Source organism: Aythya marila, assembly GCF_965140915.1.
Source record: "Aythya marila genome assembly, chromosome: Z".
In the NCBI taxonomy this organism is placed as follows: domain Eukaryota; kingdom Metazoa; phylum Chordata; class Aves; order Anseriformes; family Anatidae; genus Aythya; species Aythya marila.
The window spans coordinates 79455389-79477880 of NC_139080.1; the positions used below are offsets into that span (position 1 = coordinate 79455389).

Sequence of the window (22492 nt, forward strand, 5' to 3'; positions counted from 1 at the left end):
TCTAGTGACAGCTATAACCATAAAAATGTGTGCTATGAGATTTTTTTCGACATAAACACTGTAAACAGATATGCCTACCCTCAGTGGCAGGATGGGTTTTAAGTACCTCACTAAACTAGTTACTCCCTTTTAAGTCCTTACTTTAAAAACAGAAAAACACCCATAAAATCACGTTATTACATACTCTGCCACGTTCTAATCCCAAAGTTACAAATGAGAGAGGATACAAACCACTCTTGACTGGTATTTTCCATATTATTACCTTAGTAGCTTTTTATTGTTCTCAGGCAGTTCACAGAAAACTGCTAGTGTTTTAAGCAGATTTGACATAGCCCAACATCTCAAATAACAATGAAAAATTCACATACACTGACATTCTCAAGACGTGAGTAACCCGTAGTAAAAGCTTCAGGTTACATATATACAATATATGCAGAACTGGATATTGTGATAAAGAAAATAATTTGCTGTGACAACATTCAGGGTATTTTTAAGAGGGTAAAGGGGGCAGACTGATTCTGATAAGAATTTGTAATCAAATGAGTGAATTACATTTGATTGCTCTTCTTTGGAAGATCCCCAAACTCTCTTCCAAATATGTTTTCCATTAATTGGGCATGTTTCCCAGAGCACTCCACCCCAATCATATCCTTCCTGACTGAGGTTATCTAAAAATAACCTCAGATCAAGAAAGAACATCAGGAAATATAAATAGAAATGACTGCTGATCAACCCTTAATAAAAGTGTTAGAGAAGATTGGGCACCTGGTCCCACTTGATAATTTAAAAAAGTCTAAACTCTGAAGTCACATAGTTTACATAATCCACTCCAGTGAAATTATAACAAGGAGAGATACTTAGTTCTATGCTTTTGATGAAAGAATTATGATTCATGCATTTTTATAAAAGTAAACAGAGTAGGATAAACTTTCACAATGCTTTACTTTGCCTGGGGACTTTCCAGATTTATACATGATGCAGCTTCACTACTGGGTAGGTGCTCCCCAAATATATCCTGATGGGAGAAGATTAAAAAAAAATAATAATAAATACAGCTGAATATACACTTCTGATAAGTAAACAACAATTGAAAACTCGGGAGGAAAAGGGTAACAAAAATGTGTAACACAGAGATACATAATAGACCAACATGAGGCCTTCTGACAGTTTCTTAAACATACTAAAGCTTAGGAATAACTTTCCTTCTTTCCTTCTTTATCTCTATAAAAAAAAAAAAAAAAAAAAAAAAAAAAAAAAAAAGCCTGAATAAGATCCAAAACTATGATACATTTCCCAAAGTAGCAAAACTAAGTATTGCTTATTATTACCGCTCAGCACAAGGAGAAAACAACAGCAGAAAAATGCTGAACTATGGATATATTCCAAGTATCTCAAGAGAAAGAAAAAATACTTCAGCTCAAGTTAGCAACAGATATATCACATTCTTCTTATTAGGGCAAAAAGTTTAAAGTTAACATTATTCTAGTTGCACAATTTTTCCTGGTACAATTTAAGCATGCTTACCAAACCAGACTGACTACTTCAAATTTAAATCAGATGAAATGATTAAAAAGGAAATAATCTCCTCACTCCCCAAGAAAAATGGAAAAGAACTTAAGTAGAAAATACATGCCATATATATGTATGTACTGCACTAACGTATGCAAAAGAAAGAAAAAAGCACATTACAAACACAAAAAGACAAAGGCAAGTTTATTTACTTTTTTAATCGGAAAACTTATAAATTCAGAATTCTGATTTTTATGATGGTTCTCAGTAACAAACCAGCTGAGCTGCTGAGCCAATAGTAAATTTATTTCAGAGAAATAAAAGTAAGACTGATCACTGTACAGCAACTTAAAACAATGTCCTGGCATACATATTTCTTTTCATCCTTGTTTTTACTTCCTGACAAAAAGCATAGAGAAAAATTTTAAGAAAGTGAAATAAGATGCCTTGCAGTTTTACCTTACCAAATAAAATAAATAAATAAATAATCTATAATTTGGGCCAACAGTTCTTTTTAACTAAATGTGCTGGTTGGAGGTCTGACATCAGTGATCACTTGTCTGCCAGGCCTGGACATTCAGCCAGTTTTAATCTACATCATTGGCCTCTTATCTAACCCACACTTTGTCAACTGTCTGCGAGGATGATGTTATGGCAGCTAGTGTCAAACAATCCAGTAAAGTTGGGGTGAGAAACACCCACTGCTTTCCCCTGATCCACCAAGTTATTCACCTCATTGTGGAAGGCTATCAGGTTGGTCAAGCATGGTTTACACTTTGTAAATCCATGCTGACCACTCCCAGTCACCTTCTTGTCTTCATGTGTTTGGAAATGCTTTCCAGGAGGATATCTGAGTCATCTTCCAGGGACCACCATGAGACCGACCAGCCTGTATTTCTGTGGATCCCCCTCTTTACCCTTCTGGAAGTATCTGCTCTCTTTCAGTCTTCAGGCACCTCTCCCAGTCACTGTGACTGTTCTACAGCCTTCAAGTCTTCACGCCTACAGGAGCACGTGTTCACCTGAGTAAAAAGTTTAGATACTGCTGAACTGCAATAAGATGGCCTTAAAAACTGTAGATGGCCTGAAGTCTTCAAAGACTATAGATTCAAAGTCACCAAGACTTGCATCCTTAAAATTTGAATTCTGAAATTAAACTGGAGTAAATCATAGAAAGAACTGGTGTGCTTTGCAGCACACCAGATGGAGACACTGTAGTAAAGAGTCAAAATCCAAACACCTAAACATATTAGGAAAGGTGAAAAAACACAGTTCTGAAAGGTGAGATGCTTTGGACACTGCATGTTTTTGCTATGCTAACTTAACCATTCTCACATGCCACCAAGGAAGTCAAAGAGACAAAAATCAGAATTGCTTTCAAAATAATTTGAAATTGTTTTGTGGCCTTTGCAAAGTAAATCATTGAAGCTCCTTCTGGACATTCAGCTTAGTCTTAAGCCATCTAAAAGCAGACCCAATATTTACTGTTATATTTGTCATATAGATGATTCAACAGATACAAGGCCCGATCCAAGGTCTTACAAGGTCAATCCAAGGTCTTACATACCTCCTACATCCTAGAAATCTAGAATCTAGATTTTCTAGAATCTAGATTTTCTAGGGGGAAAAAAAAAAAAAAAAAAAAAAAAAAAAAAAAAAAAAAAAGTTGTAAGGAAAAAAATTCCTTACTAAAAGGTGGAGAAATCTGATAATATGACTAGCCAAGACAAGATATAAGAAATTAAGGGGCTGAATCACTCAGTGGGCTGTGGTCACCAGGGAGCCCAGATTAAGGAAAACACCCCAAAAGCTTGATATAGGTGAAGTGCCAAGTGAAAGCAAGTTCCCAGCAAGATTACAAATACCACGTCTGTGCTCTGAGAGGCAGAATCTACACCTTGTTCCACAAGTTATTTGGGACTTATTTATTGGGTTATTTATTTTACACCACATTGTTTTCTTACAAGCTTATTGCATGCAAGCTAAGTAAATCACACAAAATCTTGTATTTATGTAACCTTCTGTATACCACACCTCTGTAGGAATAAAAGGATTTGGTTGCCTATACTTCCCCTCTGTCCTTGAAAACAGCAGTAGAAAGGACCAAGCAGACCAAGCAGTAGAATGGTCTTGCCCTGGTAGCTAGTGCAGCACTTGGACGAAAAGGATACGATGCATTTGGGAAACCATGAGAATGGACACAAGGAAAGAGATAAGGCTTACACAGTACCTCGTTTTTGTTCATGTGGTCCCTCTTGTTAGCATACTGAAGCTTTTTCTAATATAAACTGAATGAGAGGAGTATGGAGACTAAGCAAACTCATGCAGCACTCCCAGCACTGTGCACACGAAGTAACTCAGAAGCACTGCCTCAGCATTCATAAAGCAGAAATCATGAAGACAGAACAAGCAGTGTGAAACTGAAACAAAGCAAAGCATCCACGAAATTGAAAGTCTCAAAGATAAGGACACCAGGAAGGTGAAGCAAATGTGTGTACAATAATAAAGTATTAATCTAGCAATGAATTTCAATGATTATAGTCTTAACAGAGAAGAAACATCCTTCCAGTGTAAGCTGCATAAAAAGGTACTACAGTCTAATTGCATATAACTCATTTTCTTATGAATCATTAAGTTGGTACTGTTTCACCAGAAAGAGAGAGAGAGAAGGAGTTGAGAGAGAGAGAGAATCTCCAATTTCATTTAAGTGCATCAAAACCAAACTAAAATAAGAGGTTATGCAATTCAGGTCAACGGGACTAACAAGAGCATTTTACATGCAGTACAGATTGGCAAGATGTGCCCAACAGTGGGATTTAAAGTCATTAATTGCAATTATACCCCAGCTGAATGTTTTAGACTAAGGCACTACTCAGGTCTCATCGTGTTTCTCCCGTATTCAGAAACATACACACGTTACCTCACAACTAACTTGTTAACCACTTCTGTGCTCACCCATTAAACCACAGATGGACACCCTTAAATACTGCAAGGATAAACAAATATCCCCATGCAGATGGTGTTACCCATATGCTAACATATGGGAAGTAGTGTTAGGCCTGTGCTACTGTGCTCCGTAGGAAGTAAGGCAGTCAAAAAACTGATTTACCAGGAGGCCACAGGCAGTGAGGGGCTCAGGCAGAAAACACGTGCAGGACATGCTTAATACAAACAACCATTCCACTCCTCATCACCCAGCCTCTGAACACACATATGATATGCACGCATTTAGAGGTCTTCAAAGAAGTAAAGGTAAAATAAAATTAAACAAACAAACAAAAAAAAAAAAGTGGTATTTGCAGAAAGTCAACAAACTTTACAAACACCATTTAAAATCAGAACTGGGAAAATACTTGCATTTTTTGTCCTTCTATGGAAGGTAAATCTATCTATTTATTTCACTTGGAACCACTTGGCATTACTCTAAATTTTCATCAGAACGTACATGTGAGTGGTTGCCTTTACTTGGTTCACTTTGATGGCATGCAGCCAAGGTATCTGCTGCTAAGCTACAAGAATGCAGTACAGCATAAAGGGAAGAATCTCTTGAAAGCATTTTAATATAAGTATACTTGGTGCAGACATGACTTCCCCATAGGTCTGCAGCAGCATTCATACTGCTGATGACAGAGCTCTCTCAGGTCGCTGCACATTTTGGACTGTATAATACTGGACACAAGCTAACTTGGCTTTCCCTCAGGCCACCAAGTAATGCACTTACGAAACTTCCATCTGCAGCAAGCAACACAAATCTGAAAAGAATTAGTCTAGGACCTGCATGCTCACACCCTTCACAATAAGAAATCTGCAGCAAAATGAATTGTCTCCATCTGCTTGATTCCATGTGGGTCAAAAACCTTCATTTTTTTTTACATGCATTTTTAAATCAATTTCATGTTTAGATATGTTTCTTTTTTGGGGGGTAGGGGGGAGCTGAGTGTTAGTTTCTGGCATTACAGATTACAAAGACAAGTACACAGAGGTCAGGAGAAGTGCCATGTTTGAGGCCACCTTGTGCATTGTTAGTTTAGTCCCATATTTGCAAACATAATGATTACAGTATTTTATTGCATGATTGTTTTTTTGATTCTTGAATGCACATCTCCATACTTTATTATAGACTAATTAGCAAAGTTCAGAAGCTTTTTATATGCCATCCTATGACACTCATCATTACATCGTTCAGATGCTTCCTTAGAATTAACACATTTATTTTCACAACAGCCTGTGAAGCACTTGTGCAAATGTGGTCAGCACAAAAAAACAGTGGTTTCAGAAACAGCAACTAATTTGGGATGCCTGACCTGAAAAACCATCAGCGTTTTGTATTCAGAAGGCACTTTTATTTGTTTTAATGATAACTTTCATAAAGATCAGTTCTTGTTTGATTGTTTCCTATTGGGTCCCCAAAAAGAGAGATAATTAAAACATCTTGTAAAGCACCTTGTGTATATATTTGTGCAACATTTCACAGGGATTCTAAGCATAAGAGAGAATCCAGTTCCTGCAGAGGGTGTCCCAATTTTACTATGAAATTGTCTTTCTTTTTGTGCAGTCTCACATCTCATGTACTACTAATTTTTAGAGTAGGAGGGGAAAAACAAGAAAGCCCTGCAGCAAATGGCCTCCTTCTGAACAGAATCGCAATTCTTTTGTTTGGTTGGTTTTTGTTTTGTTTTGTTTTGGTTTGTTTTGTTTTGTGTGTTTTATTTTTTTTACCTCCTTTAGGAGAAAGGTGTCCCAGGAAAGAAACAGATCTGCTGGAATATAGATTTATATCACAGAAATGAAGAACAGCTGGGGTTGGAAAGGACCTTAAAGACCATCTAGTTCCAACCCCCCTGCCATAGGCAGGGAAACCTATGACCAGACAAGGTTGCTCAAAGCCCCATCCAGCCTGGCTTTGGGCAGGGATAGAGCATCCACAGCTTCTCTGGGCAACCTGTTCCAGTGCCTCACCACCCTCTGAGTGAATAACATCTTCCTAACCTCTAATCTAAATCTCCCCTCTTAAAGACATTCCCCCTTGTCCTACCACTGTCTGCCCATATAAAAACTTGCTCTCCATCTTTTCTATAAGCTCCCGTGAAGTATTGAAATGCTGCAATGAGGTCTCCCCAGAGACTTCTCTTCTCCAGGATGAACATTCCCAGCTCTCTCAGATGTTTTTCATAGGAAAGGTGCTCCAGCCCTCTGATTATCTTTACATCTCTCTTCTGGACCCTCTCCCACAGGTCCACGTCTGCCTGGTGCTGGGGGCCCCAGGCCTGGACACAGCACCCCAAGTGAGGCTTCATGACAGCAGAGCAGAGACACACAATCACCAACCTCCCCTGCTGGCCATGCCTCTGTTGATGCGGTCCAGGGTGCAGTTGGCCTTCTGGGCTGCAAGCATGCACTGCTGGCTCATGTTGTGCTTTTCATCCACCAGAAACCTCAAGTCCTTCTCTGCAGAGCTGCTCTCAATGAGTTCTTCCCCCAGTCTGTACTTATAGCTGGGATTGTCCCAACCCAGCTGCAGCACCTTGCACTCCGACTTGTTGAACCTCATTAGGTTCATATGGGCCCAATTCTCAAGCTTCTCCAGGTCCCTTTAGATGGCATCCCTTCTTTCGGCTGGATCAACTGCACCACTCAGCTCGGTGTTGTCTAAAAACTTGATGAGGGTGCACTCAATTCCATTGTCTATGTCATTGATAAAGACACTAAAAAGCACCGGTCCCAAGATGGAAGCCCTGAGGGACCCCACCTGGACATAAAGACATTGACCACCACTCTCTGGTTACAGCCTTCAAGCCAATTCCTTATCCACTGAATGCTCCACCATTCCAATCCATGTCTCTCCAATTTGGAGATCAGGATGTCATGTGGGACCATGTCAAAGGCCTTACAGAAGACCAGGTAGATGACATCGGTCGGTCTTCTCTTGTCAATTAATGCAGCCACTCCATCACAGAAGGCCACCGGATTGGTGAGGCAAGATTTGCCCTTGGTGAAGCCACGCTGGCTGTCTTGGATCACCTCATTATCTTGCATGTGCCTTGACATTGCTACCAGGAGGATCTGTTCCGTGATTTCGTCAGGTACAGAGATGAGGCTCACCAGCCTGTAGTTCCCCAGGTCTTCCTTTCTACATTTTTTAAAAAGAGGAGTGATGTTTCCCTTTTTCCAGTCACTGGTAACATCACCTGACCACCGAGAGTTTTCAGGTATGATGGAGAGAGGCTTGGCAACTCCATCAACCAGTTCCCTCAGGACCCTGGGATGCATGGATTTGGGCCCCACATCTCTTCAGTTTCATCAGGTGCTCACAAACCTGCTCTTCACTTGCAGTGGGAGGGACTTCATTCCCCCAGTCCCTGTGTAGAGGTTCAGGGAAATGAGAGCCATGGGATGCCTGACTGGCAGTGAAGTCTGAGACAAAGAACTTGTTGAGTGCCTCAATCTTCACCATGTCTGTTGTTACCAGTTCTCCGCTCTCCTTTATCAAAGGGGTAACACTCTTCTTGGTCTTTCTTTTCTGGCCGATGTACCTGTAGAATCCCTTCTTGTTATTTTTTGCATCCCTTGCCAAGCTCAGTTACTTCAGTGCCTTGGCTTTCCTGATCCCATCCCTGCACATCTGGATGACATCCCTGTACTCTTCTCAGGCCATGTGTCCCTTCTTCCACTGCCTGTGCCTTTCCTTCTTCTGTCTCAGTCTGACCAGCAGGTCCATGCTCAGTCATCGCAGTTTCCTGCCCTTCTTGTCCACTTTCTTACACAGGGGGATGGAGAGTTTGTGTGCTCTATGGAGAACATCCTTAAAGAGTTGCCAGCTCTGTTTAGCTCCTTTGTCCTTAAGGACCATGTTCCATGGAAACAGCAGATCACACTGTTACAGAGAAGAACGTGTGACTTTTAGTCTGCTCAAGAATCCCCACAGTTCTGTTCTCTTTGGACTACTGGGTGCTTAATATTGTACCCCTAATGTCTGTTCATATACTCTGGGCACACACCTCCTTGGGTTCACAGAAAAGCAAAAGAGACAGAAAAGGACAACACTTCTTGCAAAGACACACTAATACTTACACAGAACAGCTGCAGGATCAAAGACTCAGCTCCAGCACTTGGACCTCAAACTGAGCTGATGCTGTGACAGCAGGAGCTGACCACTACCCTGCTCTGGGATAACCACTCGAGGGATAGAAGGCAGGTACCTCCCTCTCAAGTTGGTTTTGTACTTAGGAGTTTCCAACACAAAAATCTTGAGATTCCCAAATTGCAGTGGCAGTTCTGAAGGAAATATAATTTAGTGACTACAGCCTCATGTTCTGTCCTGGCCTGTTTGGCCAGGCATCAATATCAAACTACTTGCAACCCGTCCAGTTCCCATCTACCTTACCACTTGAATTTTAGATGCAGTGTTAAAGTTATTCAGTCAGGAAAGAGCAATCTGTTAAACAAACTGTGGCCCTGTTTGTGCTCAGAACACAACAGTTAATTTCCACTGCCTGCTCATGACAGTAAGCATCCCTCATTGGCATGTAGCATGGAGAAAAGAGGAGGAAAACCTGGGATCACAAGTTCACCGGGATCTTCTGTGTCTTCTCCCCTCCACTACTCCCCAGCGCAGCCTGTATCCCGTTCAATCATCACATTCCTCTTGTGGCAAGAAAGCTACAATAAAAAGACCTCACAGTCACAAAATCAACAAATATACCTGGAAAATTACATATATAAGGCCAAACACTAGCCCAGGAACATAATCCCACAGCCCTCATTTGCCTGATGTTCCTTGTCAAGCCCTATAAATAGGTAAGAATACTTATGCTATCAAATGCAATAGCCATGTATTTGCCTCAATACTGTTCTTCCCTTCATCTGTACACACAAATATCTCTACGTCTAGTGACAATATCACACAGATACCGGTGTTGAATCCCTCCACTCTTCTGATAGTTTTTCTTCCTTCTTTCTCTTAATAGAGTTTTGCAGATGTCCCACAACTTTGAACCTCTCACTGAAAGACTTGTTAGGAAGAAATATTTCTCTAAAATTGCTCTGTGTGCCAAATGGAAGAGAATATGATTAGAGTAAAAAAAAAAAAAAAAAAAAGTTGCAATTTTCTTGTCATGCTTGAACATCCACAAATGCATGAAGTAAAAAACAAATTCCCACATTCCTTGTAGAGGACATCAGAGAGATATTGTCAAAATCACTATGTATGATCTCCACAATTCCAGAGAAGAAAGTAAAATCTTTGGCATGTGCTGAAACAGGAGAAACAACTTAATGAATGCTGAGGAAGAGAATGGAAAGCAGAAGGAAAGATCATAGAATCATAGAACCATTCAGGTTGGAAAAGACCTCTAAGATCATCTAGTCCAACCTTTAACCTACTAATAACAAGTCCACCACTAAACCATGCTGTTAAATTCTACATCTACACATTTCTTGAAGACCTCCAGGGATGGTGAGTCAACCACTTCCCCAGGCAGCCCGTTCCAATATCATAAAATTTCTCCTGATATCCAACCTAAGCCTCCCCTGATGCAACTTGAGGCCAATTCCCCTCATCCTGTCACTTGCTTCTTGGAAGAAGAGCGTGATCCTCACCTTGCTGCAACCTCCTTTGAGGTAATTGAAAAGTACAATGAGGTCACCCCTGAGCCTTCTTTTCTCCAAGCTTGTCATGTTTGAACATACCATGGATGTTCAATCACGAACATCTCTGAATAACCAACAGTCCTCTGCAATCTTTCTAAACTTCAAACATGTGAGGATCCAGCACATAACTAAAATATCAATTGGAAAACAGCAACAGTGTAGTATGTTTTAGCAACCAGCATGGGAGAATTTGGAAGTTTGTCTACATCCACAAACACTCAAATGTCATGGCTGGCTGGGAAAAAGAAAAAGAAAAAGGAAAAGGAAAAGGAAAAGGAAAAGGAAAAGGAAAAGGGGAAGGGGAAGGGGAAGGGGAAGGGGAAGGGGAAGGGGAAGGGGAAGGGGAAGGGGAAGGGGAAGGGGAAGGGGAAGGGGAAGGGGAAGGGGAAGGGGAAGGGGAAGGGGAAGGGGAAGGGGAAGGGGAAGGGGAAGGGGAAGGGGAAGGGGAAGGGGAAGGGGAAGGGGAAGGGGAAGGGGAAGGGAAGGTTCTGAAATCGTGGAAAATGCAACAAAGACATTGAAATGGCTGGACTGAGTTGGGAAAACTTCTGCTTTTATATATACTGATTTTGTACCTAAAACAGAAAACCTTACAGGATTGGCAAGTCAGTAAAACTTTGAAAGCTAGATTGTAAGCATATGTTCCCAGGCATCTAGTGCAGAGGCAGTGTGTTAAAAAAAAAAAAAAAAATCCCTCCATTTTCAGTATCAGTAATGGCTGGTAGACAGAAAAATTGAAAAGAGGTACTTCATGGAATCTCATTTTCTTTCATCTATATAAACAGTCTGATGGCAGTGTCTTCCTGAACTGTTGTCACTAACAAATCAGGGGGAAAAAATATAAAAAAAAATAAAGCTATTATTGTTATTGTTTTCAATCCAGATAAATTATAACCACATAGCACCCCATCAGATCTACCAAACTGTACCTAAATTTGAACATCACTACTTTGGAAGCAAAGAAAGCTTAGAACATTCACACCGAAAAATGGGTTAGTGTTGCCTCAGACTCTTCAGCAGCCACAGTATCAAACCTGCTTTGAATTGGTTGATCTAGAGAAGTGCACCACAGCTAGCAGCACGATCTGTTGCTAAGAACAGACAGAAGCTGTGGATTGATATTTTCAGATCTCGCTGCCTCCACCAGCTACATGCGGGCTACATTAATGACTTACTACTGTGCTGGGGAGGTTCTCTGTGGTGCAAACCTGCTCCGTATTTATGCATTTTTATGCATATGCTTCATATTTATGCATTCCACAACATGCAGTTGTGGAGAACGCTGGTGCCCAGGGTGGCTGCCCTTCAGGTGAAGCCACATTTGAAGGGACACAGCGGGACACAGAACTCACTTTCAGCGTGGGCAGAAGGTGCTGCAGCGATCGGGTCTCTGCACAGACATGGTGTGCTACTGGCTGGGTTGGACATCTCTGTCGGTAGGGATGCAGGGTGGACGCGCACGCCCAGAATCACAAATCAGGCTGCACCAAAACAAGACCTGTCCCTTTCCCCCTTTGCACAAACTACTTCGTAATGCAGCATATCGCAAGTGACAAGACTGGGAATTATAATATGTGTGGCCAAAGGGAGAAACTCAGGCAGATTTTACTGCACACTCACATTCTTAGGATGGAAAATCCTGAGCAAGTTGATGAAAAATGCTGCTAGTGATGACACTGCAATATATAATATATCAATATAAAAATACCATAATAATATTTTCTGATTACTACAGAAATGGAGAAGCCCTGACTGGACCCCTTTTTCTGGTATGTAGTTAGAAATTACTATGGGTAGCATGCAACTGAGAAGTAAACTACATTCATTGTACATCTATGTGGATGATGAAGAAGAAAACACCAATTTTTTTTTTTTAAAGTTAAAACAGGCAAATGAAGATAGATGGAGTACAATCACAGATTAGGGGCTCACTTGCTATTTTTATGCTCAGAATTTTTGTTTGGTTGTTTCCTCCAATTTTTGTCTTATTTTTGTTGAATTAAACAAATCAAGTGAAATGTGTGCAATTCTGCAAAGAAAAACTCAGAGACAAAATGAAAAAAAAAAAAAGAAAAAAAGAAAAAAAAAAAAACACTAGCATTGACTGTGAGACTGACCAAAGAATAAAACTCATGTCAAAACCTTATGAAACATTACTCTCAATAGATTTTGCATATTTGCGTTCTAAGTGTGAGCTACACTGCTGTACCTATGTAGGTTTTGGTCACTTTGTACAGCCTTTGTGGGATGTCTAAATCTGTGAAGGTGGAACGCATTCTTACGCAACAAGTAGTTATGTGACATTTTTGGTCATTATGCTTTGGGATGCAGTTCTAATTTTATGTGCTTCCAGTCTTTCACTTGCTGATATGTCACTTCTTTGCTACGGGGAGTTCCCAGCATCTCTGTTAATATACCTTTGCTGAATGGCATTTACCTTGGGATCTAGTATTTTCTCCAACAACTTAACTAAGGAGCGTGATCTTCCATTACAACATGCTGCAATGTTTCATGATGTTACAGGACCTCACAAAGAAGTGTTAAGAACTTTACACCATGATTTCTCTTCGATAATACCTTGTCTCCACAAATTCTGGTCTTACCACCATCACTTCCAATTTTCTTTTTCCCTCAAGTGTGACTGACACTCAAGGACAGAAAACAGTCATTCTCAAGTTCCTGAGCAAAGTCACCTGGCATGGGTTAAGGTAGCCAAAGAATAATATTTAGCTATTGAATGGCATCAGTATTCTCCAAGTTATGTCTGTGTGGATTTGACTAACTTTTAAGAGGAAGGTGTTTCAAAAGTAAACTCATTCTGTCTCTAATTCATTTGTCAGCCACTTCTGCATAGTTAAAAACAGCTCTTTTCTTAACACTACACCAGACACATTCATTTTCAAGAGTTACAATTAGATGTCTAAAAATGCTTAAATTTTGGCAAACGGGCAGTAGATGTGGCCATAGTATTTTCTGTTCTCTTTATTTCTAAAATATGCTCATTACTAAGCAAACAGGTAAGCACTGAACTACAAAAACATTTACCAAGTAGCAAAGTTCAGTCACTTCAGAGATCACAAGAGTTATACTTTTCTGTTTATTTACTGTCTGTTGCCTTAGACCACAGAGCATTTTGTAAATTCAGCTCACAACTCTTCATGAGGAGCCAGAGGCAACCTCTTCAATGCAGCATGCCTTGAGCAGGAAGCCTTGTCAGCAACTCATTTCTTGGTTACTCCTTGACTGCATCTCAAAGTCATTTTAAAAAAATATATTTTTTGTGCTTATTATGTTCACAAACTGTATTGTCTTACAATGGTCAACATATGACAAGCAAGGGGACAGCGGTTATGTGGGAAAGTAAGAGCCAGATACCTCAAAATTATCCTCATGCAGGAACCATTTACAGAATCTTTTATGAGGAGGTCTGACAGAAACACTACTCCCAATAGCATTAATGTCTTAAAACTTTCCCACCGGACCACTTATCCACAAAAAAAAAAAAAAATTGAAAGGGGAAAAAACATTTTTCATTCTAAGAATGCTTTTATTCAAAGCAACGCCACTATTCACTATTTATCCTGTTAGCTATTACAAAACCACTGCCATCTGAACAACCCAGAGACCCAGAGATATCACTGAGGATATAAATTTATCCATCCTTTTTGAAATTCTGAAGGAAGTTTCTAAAATGTGGGCCTCTCTGCTGGACCTACACACTGGAACCATCTGACAAGTTAGGTGCCTGCATGAAGGCAGTAAGGCTTACGGACAATGCTACACCTGAACCTGGTAAGCCAAAATCTTGCCAAAAAGACAACATCACTCCTCAAGCATGTGTAAGGTCTATCAGACACAGGATGCTGCGTGACACGGGTTTTTTCTTTGGCCTGATGCAGGTTAAGAGATGAACTTTTAAGTCAGCTAAAATGACCTTTAAGTGTTGTTGCTACGTTTTATACACAGAGAGTTAGAGGAGAGGTACACTCATTATTTCAATGAATGTATGTAAAACAGTGAGGTTTCAAACACTGTGAAACCACTATGTCCTTTATAAAATAAATACAGATCTACAGTAAGCAGTAAAAATTCAAATAATTGGATTCTGTTAATCTGTGGGGACATGGACTTAATACTGCATTTAATTTTCCTAAGTGGGAGGAAGATTATTGTAGGAAAGATACAAAGAACAGAGTCTGCTCAAATCATAGCAAATTCACAAGCTTAAACACACTAGGACAGTTATTAGTAACTATATCCGAGCATTTTGCTGTGTAAAATCTATAGTTATGAAACAAGCTAAAATACAGGTCTCCTCTGAATGCAATCAAAATAGTAATATCTGTATTCCGTTACACATTTCCATCATTCTTTAAAAAAAAAAAAAATAATAATGAACTTGCAAAGTAACAAGTGCCAGTCTCCTGTGATACACTGAAGAAAGCTTACTTTTTAGGCACTTTATTTTACTCTTGAAAGAAACAAGCCACTCACTGATACACAGCCAATCTCCTTCCAGAATTTCTGATAGAAAAAATGAAATTCATTATCACCTACACTCTCATGGTCATAAAGGAGTAGTTGTTGTTGGGGCTGCACTTGTTTACAGTCCGTGGCTCCTGTGGGGAGAAGCATTTTAACATCAGAATTTAAGTTCTTCAAATGTAATATTTTCATGTCATAATTTGCTCTTTTGAAACAAAGCTTCTTCCACACAATTGCTCTTTCAATATTTTTTTTTCCTGAAATTATTTTGAAATAAAATCAGAGTAGACAGCAACAGCTGCTTGGCATTTACAAAAACTCTGATAAATTTTGAGGAAGATTAAAACAGTTTTTATTTTTAAATAAAAGCTCTCCCTAAAAAAACATGAATATGTACAGCATGCTTAGTTCAATGCCGCATTCACAGAATATCAACAGATTCATGCACTACGCAATTTCTTAATATTAAGAAACGTACTGTACTTTTAAAGAAATTGCTTTGAAAATATCATCCTGAAGGATGCTGAAACAAAACAGTCCACTAATATCTAGAGGTAAAAGAGAAAATACTACTACTACTACTAATAATAATACATTGTCATAACAATAATTAATAGTTTTTAATATTTTAATGGAACTGACAAATCTTATGAAGGTATTTGGCATCTTCCACAAAACAGAGTTGTCGTTCCTGTAACACTTTAATGTTCCCTATGGCAGACTGTTGGAAGAGTTAACAGCACCAGCGTGGCTCAGCATGCAATAATTAAGCTGCTGTGCCTGTTGGGAGCCAGATACCCAAACCTGAATGCGTCTGCTGACTGAAGCACGGTCTCCTGTATACCAAAGTATGGTGCCAGCTCTCTCCCCACTCAACTCCAAAAACTTCTCAGCAGAGATTTTTTCTGACATATGTCTTGCCAAGCAATACCAAAGCAAATCAAACTAAAATGAACATGAGCTGTGAGTTAAGGAAAACAATTTTATTTTATTTTTTTGCATGCGTTTTCCATAATCATCAGTTACTTAACTTAAAGACAATGCACTGTTTTTCCAAATACTCACTCCAAAGATGTCAATGAAACTCATGTGTAATTAATTCTTCTAACTCTCTCTCCCTTACTTGTGTAATTCCATAGTACAAATCACTCCGGTGTCTAAACTACCCAAGTAATTAACACAACAAGAGTTTATTTTTCATTCTCTCTCTTTCGGGGAAGGTAGATCTGCTTCATGAAAAAGTGACATAAAACTTCTATATTTTTTTTTTCATTCCATTAATGCATTTGTGTGGTTAAATCAAAGCACTGTTCTTACACCACCAGCAGTTAACATGTGTAATGCTGAGTTTTCATTATCATCTGATTATCTGATCAGATTAAAATAAATGTCTTCCATTATCAGACTGAAAGCTCACGTTTTATTACTTTACTCCTATAAGAATATGATCATGTTTTCGGAATAAAAAGGACTGATTAATTTTTAAATATTTTCTCATTCTTGTTATTGATTAGTTTTAATCACTGGGGGAGTTTCCTGAACACCTTAGCAGATGTTTCTGTCTGCATGAGTATACAAACAAGTGTGTGCTTTAAAGAGTTAACATCTGCAAACTAACACTTGAAAGTTTTATTCTGCATCAAGTGAAATGTGAATGGGGAGAAGGATATAAAGAAATCAACAAAAGAACAGTGTTCTTCTGGCTCTTTAATAGCAGACTATTAGTCTAATAGCATTTTTAAAGATGTAAACATAGTTGATGTTTAAAGCAAAGCAAATTTCAGCTCGCTCTCACGTAATTATTTTGCCTCTGCAACGCTAAATGTAATTACAAACAACACAGGCATCCATCACTATAAAAGCACAATTTAAGATTCCCAGAGAACAGATAGCGAAAGGCATTGTTTTCACACAGTTCCCTTAGTCAAGCCGTAGTTTAAACAACACTGCCAATAAACAAGCGCACCAAGCCAACGTAAAGCAGACAGGGAAATATTCGGCCTTTAATTTGATCCGGGGGATCCCGGGAGCCCCGCTCATCGCCGCTCGCAGCAGCACACCTCGGGGCAGCCAGAGCCGCCGCACGCGTCGCCGCAGGACGGAGTGCGCTTAACCATTTCTCGTCCCGCTTTAGCACACAAGTTCTGAAGGCAGAGAAGCCCACGGGCACGGAGCAAGGTTAGCAGCTCCCCTGGCACGGCTACAGTGCCCGCTCAGGGGCTGGAAGCTGCCCCGTGCCCGCGTCGCTTTCCGGCCACCACCGTCAGGAGCCGCCTGGATGCCGCCCTCCCCGCAGCCCCCCGCACCCTCTGGCTCCTGCTCGGCTCCTCCAGCGCAGGGACCGGAGCCGGGACAGGCCGCCCGGGCTCCCAAAAACCTCCCCACGACGCCGCCAACCGCACATTGCTCGGGAGCCACCTCCGGCCGTGCCCTCGGGGCGCTCATCCCCGCGGCCGCTCCCGCAGCCCCCGCGGCACCTCCGGGCACCTCCGGCCAGCGGCGTCCCCACCGACCCCGGGGCAGCCCCAGGGGGGGTCCCGGGGGGTCCCCCCGCCTCTTACCTGCTTGTCCAGCGCCGCCTCCCTGGCGCTGCCGGCGGCGGCTCCCTTGGGGACGGGCGCCCGCTCGCAGCTGCATCCCTCCAGCATGTACATGCCGGCGGGCCGGGCGCTCTGCTCGCTCTCGAAGTAGAAGAGCACGTTCTGGTAGAGGGCGAACCACTTGTCGTGCCAGCGGCTGGCCTCGGCCGCCTTCTTGCTCAGGTAGCCGCGCTTGGTGCCCTCCTTGCGGGCCAGCAGCGCCAGGTACAGGGCGTGCCCCTCGTTGTACCGCACGCTCTTCTGCATGGTGGCCCGCAGCCGCCCGGCATCGGACGGGCACCCACGGGCGCTCCCCGGCCCCCCGAGCCCCGAGCCCCGCACCCCGAGCTCCGCCCCGGCGTCGGGGCCGGGCGGCGGAGGGTAGGGGAGGGGGGGGACGGGGGGAGAGAGAAAAGGGAGGGGGGTGCCCCCTTCGGGGCCGCTCCGTCACGTGTGGAGAGGTGGTGGTGGTGGCGGTGGTGGCGGTGGGGGGAGTCCCGGGGGGGGGATGAGCCGTAATCCGCTTTAAATCCGAGCGATTTAAAGAGCAAAGTCGCCGCCGCAGCGCACGGTCCCTCCCCGCGGGGGCGGCGCGGTTGCGGAGCGGGCACCGGGGGGGAGGGAGGTGGGGAGGAGGGGGGGACCGGGGTCCGCAGGGGGGTCGTCGGAGCCGGTGCTGGCTGCTCCCTGCGAAAACCCCTCCACGGGGGTCCGCCCGCGGGGTCTGCCCGCTTCGTTTTGGGGTCAGAGCAGGAGCCGGGAGCCGCCCCCGACACCCGCGGCTGCTCTTAGGGGCGAGCAGGAGGAGGCGAGAGCTGCGGGACCACCACCCCCAGGACCACCACCACCACCCCGGGGAGCCCCCACCCCGCCGGGAGCCCCTCTTTTTTTTCCGCCCCGCAGCCCCCGGGGCTCGGCGAGCCCCGCAGGGCAGCCCCCGGCCGTGCTCTCGGCGGGGCCAGACCCGGACTTGGCTCCGTGCCCCCCGCCGGGACCCAGCGGACCCTGCCCGCAAAGGACGGGCTCTGACACGGCCGGGAGGTGCCTGGAGGAAAGCGCAAGCGGTATGGAAATTTCCGCGAACTGAAGGACCCTGCCCTTAAATTTGCTGTACTGTTCAAGCATCCTTCTCTGGTTCTTTCACACACGCACACACGCGCAAAAATAAAAATAATTTAAAAAAAAATAATAATAATAAAAAGGCATTTAGGCATTTAAAACTCTAATTTAAAAACGTGTTTTTGTCTGTTGCTTTGTTGGGCTCATGCAAACAGAGAAGATTGTTTTCTCTTGCTGGCCATCTGGAAAAACAAACAAACAAAACAAAACAAAACAAAAAAAAAACATTAAAATTGCAACAAAACAGCACGCTGTATCCTGCACAAAACGAGCGGGAAAACACTGCCCGTGTGATCTCCCTCTCAGTGGTTTTGATTTTAAGTGTTACTGGCACAAACCCCGGACACACGTGGAGCTCGTTCTCTGAACATACAACTTTGAAGCAGACACAGAAACTCCGCTGGAACTGACCGGTCTCTGTTGCAGCTGGTGAGATCTGAGCATAACACACGATGTCCAGGGGAGTCCAGGTTTGGACAGGGATTGAAGACGACTCAAATGACAATCACACATGAAATAACTCATATTCGTGCATCTTGACAACTGGGTTCTTACTTGGCTCTTGCTTTGCATCTTTAATTTAGTTTCACTCCATTCTGTGCTATCCGAGTCAGAATCAATTTGGTGTGTGAAATTTCACGAGATATCTTATTTCTTGATACAAGTAAATGGCAAGGCAGTAAAATTAAGGGGAAAATGCAGGGTGCAGTTCAAAAGAGTTTTCAAATGCTTGACACCTAGTCCGTAGTTTGTCTCTTCTGAAACTAACGCATCCTATGTCATGACCAAAAGCTATAGTAGGAACTTACCTCTGCCAAAATAAGGTTTCAAGCTTTTGCCTCAGCTTAACTTATTTGTACATTAATGTACATTTTGCATAAGTCACAGATGATGATGTCTATTCTACCACAGCAGCTAGAACATACATTTAAAAAATGATGACAAGAGTTATTTCAACTACAAAATCAAGAAATCCTTTTAGTACAATTTCTTCCAGACAAGCAGGCATTTTTCTTAAACTGAAAATGTTGAATATGTCATTGCATAGCAATCTGCAGGAATTATGAAGCGTCTAATGTTCCTGCTCACTACAGTGAATGCTGATTGTGTAACCGTCAGTTTGCCTTGTCCTTTATTGTTCAAAGCTCAACTTAGTTCTCAGTGATGTTTTCTTTATCATTTGATTGTTCTTATGAAAACACAATCTAGTTTTGTTTTAAATATCTGTTACATATCTGCGCATCTATATAATACATCTAAACAAACACGTGTACGTAAATATGATTTTTTAAGTTACATTATCAACAACAATAAAGAAGTGTTTTTCTTTCCTTTGTTCTTAAAGAAAGTCTATGAAAAATTCATGTGTATGAGTATGATCAAGCTGTATATGCAAACATGGATGTAAAGGAATCTGTTGATATATGTCACAGGGTTCTGAAGAAAAGGAATACACAGATGAGCACGCTGTTTTACCTTGTCTTCATATGTCTTCCTTAAGTAACACTTCCTTTTTGTGTATTTTCTTTCCAGAGGATTAATTTATAAAACCACGTCCCTGGGTGTTGTGGCATTATACACCCCAAGGAGCTTTCTGTAAAACTGTGGTGACTGTCTGGAACATTATATCAGCAGAGATAATTTAACTCATTTTAGTCTATATTTACCTTGAAATTTTCATTGGGAAGTAATTCACTACATGCCGCTCAAAGCTGTCATAAATAGCAAAATATATAGCAATTGTTGATGCAGTTCTACCCAGAAGTGACCATGAGAGCTTGTGGGGGCAAGTCAGTGAGTTGTCACTCTTCTGAATGACAGGTGACAGGAAAATCTATTTTAGAATGTATGCAAAATGTAGGCCTCCATTCTGAGAAACAAGTTAAGATAAATTCTGCTAATGTGAGGGCAATAATAAATGCCTAAAGCAATGGAAAAGTGTTGTTATACTGTCACTTTTGTCTGGTTTTGCCTGTTTCTGCTGTATGTTGTTACAGACTCGGAATGCTTTCTCTTCGTTTGTCACTAGGTTGTGATAGTAAATCATTATTTACCTTTACATGTTAAGTTAATCTCTCAAATACAAAATAATTTTGTAATGCTGTTGAACAAATACTACAATATCTCATGGGGGAAAAATTAGATTTTGCTAAGAACTGTATCTCCTATTATATATTGTGTGAAAAGTAGAAACGAACCAAAATCTTTGTAATTTTACTTAAGATAACAGTTTTGCTAACATAGTAGTTTATCCTTTAAGCCACAAACTAGTGGTGATTCAAAAGGTATTTATAATACTTATCTGATATTTAATTATCCCATAATGCTGGAACCTTTTCAAACATATTATGATATACATCACTGGTATAGTAAGTCCCAAATACCTTGAAAATAACTATATTTTCTCATGTGCGGAAAAGTCATTTACCTTTGACCATTCCCCTTTTAGAAGACTATAAACAGTTACGTGCTTGTTGAACCTACCTATTGATGTCATTTGACAAAATTTGCTTTTCTTATTTTATCAAGTCATTTTGGGGGTGTGGGGAGGAGGGGGATTTCCCTAGCTAACCAACTTTAAATCACTGTGCATATCAAGCTATTCTAATTCATCCCTCACGAGTACTTACTCTTTTAGCAAGTGGGAGTGGATGTTTGGGGTCAGCACTGTACCACGTAGTAAGTACACAAAGCACGGGTAGTGCCTCTGATGCCATTTTCACTTCCTTCCAGAGAAGAACATTTGAACCCATTTTAAGCCAAAAGATCGTGGAAGTTCTGTGAGTAGTGGAAACATCCAGCTACAAGAGAGACCAGTGCTGCCCAGGTTCTTCGCAGCTCTGATTCACATGAACTGAAAGCTCTAGGAACTGCTGTACTGAAGGGTAACAAAGGGACTGCTCCTTTCAGCAGGAAATTTCGGCAGCCAGGAGGTATCCGCAGATCATTTACCTATATCCAGTTGAGGTCGTCGTTTAATGCGTGAGCCTCTTTATGCTAAATGCTGCATAGACACGAGAAAAGGGTCTGTGTGCTGCCTATCATGATAGGCAGTGCTCTCTGAACACAACTAGCTTATTTGTTGCTGAGATTCGGGAAGAATGAGAGTGAAAAGAGATTTTAGAGGAACTTTTGAATGAAGCAATTTGGTGTCAGGAGAGGTCATTGGAGAGATATTGCCAATGGTCAGGGACAGTGTGGAAAAATAGGAAGGACTACCAAAGGATATTCTACAGTTAGGCTGGAGAAAATCAAAACCAGGAAAAATAGATAAATAAATAAAAATAAATAAAATAAAAATAAAAAAGCAAGCTGTGATCAGGGGACTTAAAAAAAAAAATAAAGCTGTACTTAGGCAGGAGGCAAAAGCAAGTGGGTAGTGGAGGAATTCTGCCTGATTGTCAGACTGATCCTAATGAGTGCGCTGCAGATAAAGTGCAGAGGAAGCAGGAGAGGGGTAGGAAGGGCTGGGGCGTTGCAGAAGACAGCATGAGGATCCTAATTGTGGGGAGCAGGGGAAGGAGCTGCTGGAGGTGTTGGTGGAGAGAGGGCTGTGGGGAAGACAAAGTTAGGAGTGAGAGAGCATGACAGCCATGGCTGCTGAAAGCAGGGGGCTGCTGAGAGGTGGGACTCAGGTGGGACAAGGGTAGGAAATGGGAACAAAAGGGACCGACACGTTGTGGGGTGGACTGCAGGTGGTGGTGGATGGTTATGTGGAAGAGGGGAGTTGGTCAGGTCGGTCCCATGCTGCAAATGAAGCACGAGGATGAAGCAAGATTCTGTGCCTTCCTAACGCTGGAAGAAAAAGTGGCATCAGCAGTGCTGGTGGACTGAGTCACTCCTGAAATCACATCGGAAGGAAAAGATGCAGTTTTTGTCTTTAAGCCTGTTTTTAGCCAGTTCCTTTGTTCCAAAGACAGCACAGAGATGTAAACTGGGATTAAAACTGAAGAGCCAGCATTCAGCTTGTTGACCAAAGGTTTGATGATACAAGAACATACACGGGGAGTTTTCCATGCTTCCTTAATTAAAAGCTCCCAAGGTGCCTTATGTAGGACATGTACAACAGGCATAAACTAAGCTCTAGATTTACGATGTAACACATAGTGAAAATAATATTTCATAACTTTCTTCATGTGGCTGAAATTTTC

General features: G+C 41.8%; 1 protein-coding gene across 2 annotated transcripts in view; it reads right to left on the bottom strand.

Annotated features, from left to right (window-relative positions):
* Nucleotides 1-17759, bottom strand: part of RASGRF2 (Ras protein specific guanine nucleotide releasing factor 2) — a 139235-nt gene extending 121476 nt beyond the window's left edge. For both annotated transcript variants that reach the window (XM_082783530.1, XM_082783529.1), the window contains exon 1: nt 17205-17759. In XM_082783530.1, coding sequence (XP_082639656.1) covers nt 17205-17489 — 285 coding nt within the window. In that variant the 5' untranslated portion in view covers nt 17490-17759. The remainder of the gene's footprint in view (nt 1-17204) is intronic.
* Nucleotides 17760-22492: the final 4733 nt, after the last annotated feature.